Below are 2299 nucleotides of genomic sequence, written 5' to 3' on the forward strand. Positions count from 1 at the left end.
AATAGTAATAACAATATATGAACCCCACTGGGCTATACGTGGTGAGCACCGCCACAACAACCGTACAACGATGCCAGACTCCTTTTGAGATCGGCGCGTAAACGAACAAAGTACTACTAAGTGGATTTATTCAAATTGAGCTTTTTAAAATGGGAGGAGATATGCCGTATAAGTTTTTCTTCCATTGAAGTCATTAAACTATTTCCCTTGTGGGGATAAACAAAAGTGGGATGCGCAACGTAGACGTAGATGAGAACCTATATACACACACACATATGCATGCGCCTGCATCCTCTCGACTTTGCGCGCTGGTGAGCACCACTAAATGATAGGGCAGACATGGCATGCAATCAAAGTACTAAAAAAAAGGAAAAAAATTGAAACAAATAAAAATGGCGACTTCAGGAACCACATATATATCTCTCTATATATGTATGTATATGTATGTATATATATGTATTATATATATATGTATATATATGTGAGCGCATAACGTAAGGAGGAAAATATATGTGCATGCTCCCTCTAGATTCTGCACGTCGCGCATCGGCATGCCTAACAGATGAATCTTCCACAACATGGAGGAACCCTTTGGCGAAAAGCAAATTTTTCCTATTCGCCTTGGGCCAATCACTCTGGGGATTTGCCCGCCCCAATATATTATCTTCTTATACTTGTAAGCAAGTATAAATAAATATATATAAATAGTTTTGTGTGCCCTTGTTTGTGAAATAGCGCGGGGGGCAGCTCCCCCCTGAAGAGAAACAAAGTGATCCTGCACTGATGCGTGAACCAATTCCTCTCTTCCTTGTACATACATGCAAACCCAAGGGCTTCATTCCGCCATATCACCACGTACTTTAATTACTTTATACATCAAGTAGAACGTAGACAAGAAGGGCAAAAGTGCTATGCTCAAACTAACCAGAGCGGTAAAGGCTTGGGCCTTAAAGTAGTAAGCACTCATGGCGGCAAAGGCACCCAGTACGGGGGTAGAAAAAACCTTGAATGCGGAAAAGAATTTTTTCAATTTTTCGTAAAAAGTTAAACCATACTTAACAGGTTCATCCTTCTCAGTATCGATATATTTTAACGTCTTAGCAATTTCTTTTTCCAAAGTTAAATCTATTTTTTTAATAAATGCCATTATTTTTGATGCGATGCTTCTTGTCAGCTGTTCGTAAATATTTTCTATCTTATCCACTGTGTTCTGCTCCAACTTTTCAAATGTCGTGTTTGAACTTTTTAGGGATTCGGCTAAAATTCGGTTGCCTCTTGCCTTGGGTGTGTAGTAATTCCCTTTTGCTGTATTGCCGGTGGCGTAATGGGTACGTACTCCTCCTTCGTGCACACTCACCTGGAGGAAAGGTCAATTGGGGGGAGGAAAATAAAATAAATATGTAAAAATAATAATAGAGCGTTCATTTGTAAATGCGTTTAAACAAGAAGAAAAGCACACTTGTGTACATCATGCTATGCAATATCCCCATGGCAGACACCTTTTTTTTTTTTTTTTTTTTTTTTTCTCTTCTCAACTTACACCAGGCAAAGAGAGCTGCAGCAGCATGACGAAACTCACAAAGATCAAGGTCTTCACAAGAAATAGGAAAATGCTAAATCTCTCAAACCCATAACCCCTTTTTGAAGCATCCACATTGGCAGACTTACAAAAGCCTGGTCCCTTTTTATCCACATGTTTGAAGCCCCCATAATAGGGCGCAGCTGCGGAAGCGTTAGAATGACGTTCAGACTTTGTCTCTATCATTTGCTCACGCTTGTAAATAAGAAAAAAGGTGGAAACATAAAATTAAAAAAAAAAAAAAGGGACAGACGGGGGTGGGGGGGAAATGAATAACTGACCAAATAAAATGGGATACACTGTCCCGTGTAATAAAAATCAGGCTAAGCTAAATAGTAAAACTAGAAAGCGGGACGGATGAAGAACTTTCCATATATCACATAATAATTCTTTTATTTATTTTCACTTATCTTCACATCAGAATGACGAATGGGGAAAAAAAAAAAAAAAAAATGGATTTGTGAACATGTTATATATATGCTATTTTTAGTAGGGAACAAAAAAAAAAAAAAAAAAAAAAGGAAAAAAAAAAGAAAAGTCTGCTTGCTCTCAACATTCTAAAAAAGTTAATAAAACAAAACATGCGAGATGTATCTGCTGGAGCCTGCTTCCTTACTTTTTCTCTTCTTTGCTTCTTTTACTTTAAAACCCATTTAACATGGAGGTAATTTTACCAGTATATAATTTCATTAAACATAAAAACTTTAGTTACTCAGAAAA

The 2299-nt window shown here is 37.3% G+C and overlaps 1 protein-coding gene across 1 annotated transcript; it reads right to left on the reverse strand.

Annotated features, from left to right (window-relative positions):
• Positions 1 to 835: 835 nt before the first annotated feature.
• Positions 836 to 1765, reverse strand: PKNH_0401000 (Plasmodium exported protein, unknown function; the record flags this gene model as incomplete). Its single annotated transcript, XM_002257803.1, has 2 exons — positions 836 to 1357; positions 1541 to 1765. 2 exons carry the CDS (start codon positions 1763 to 1765, stop codon positions 836 to 838), a joined length of 747 nt encoding a protein of 248 aa, XP_002257839.1.
• Between the last annotated feature and the right edge of the window lie 534 nt (positions 1766 to 2299).

Source organism: Plasmodium knowlesi (genome assembly GCF_000006355.2).
Source record: "Plasmodium knowlesi strain H genome assembly, chromosome: 4".
In the NCBI taxonomy this organism is placed as follows: domain Eukaryota; phylum Apicomplexa; class Aconoidasida; order Haemosporida; family Plasmodiidae; genus Plasmodium; species Plasmodium knowlesi.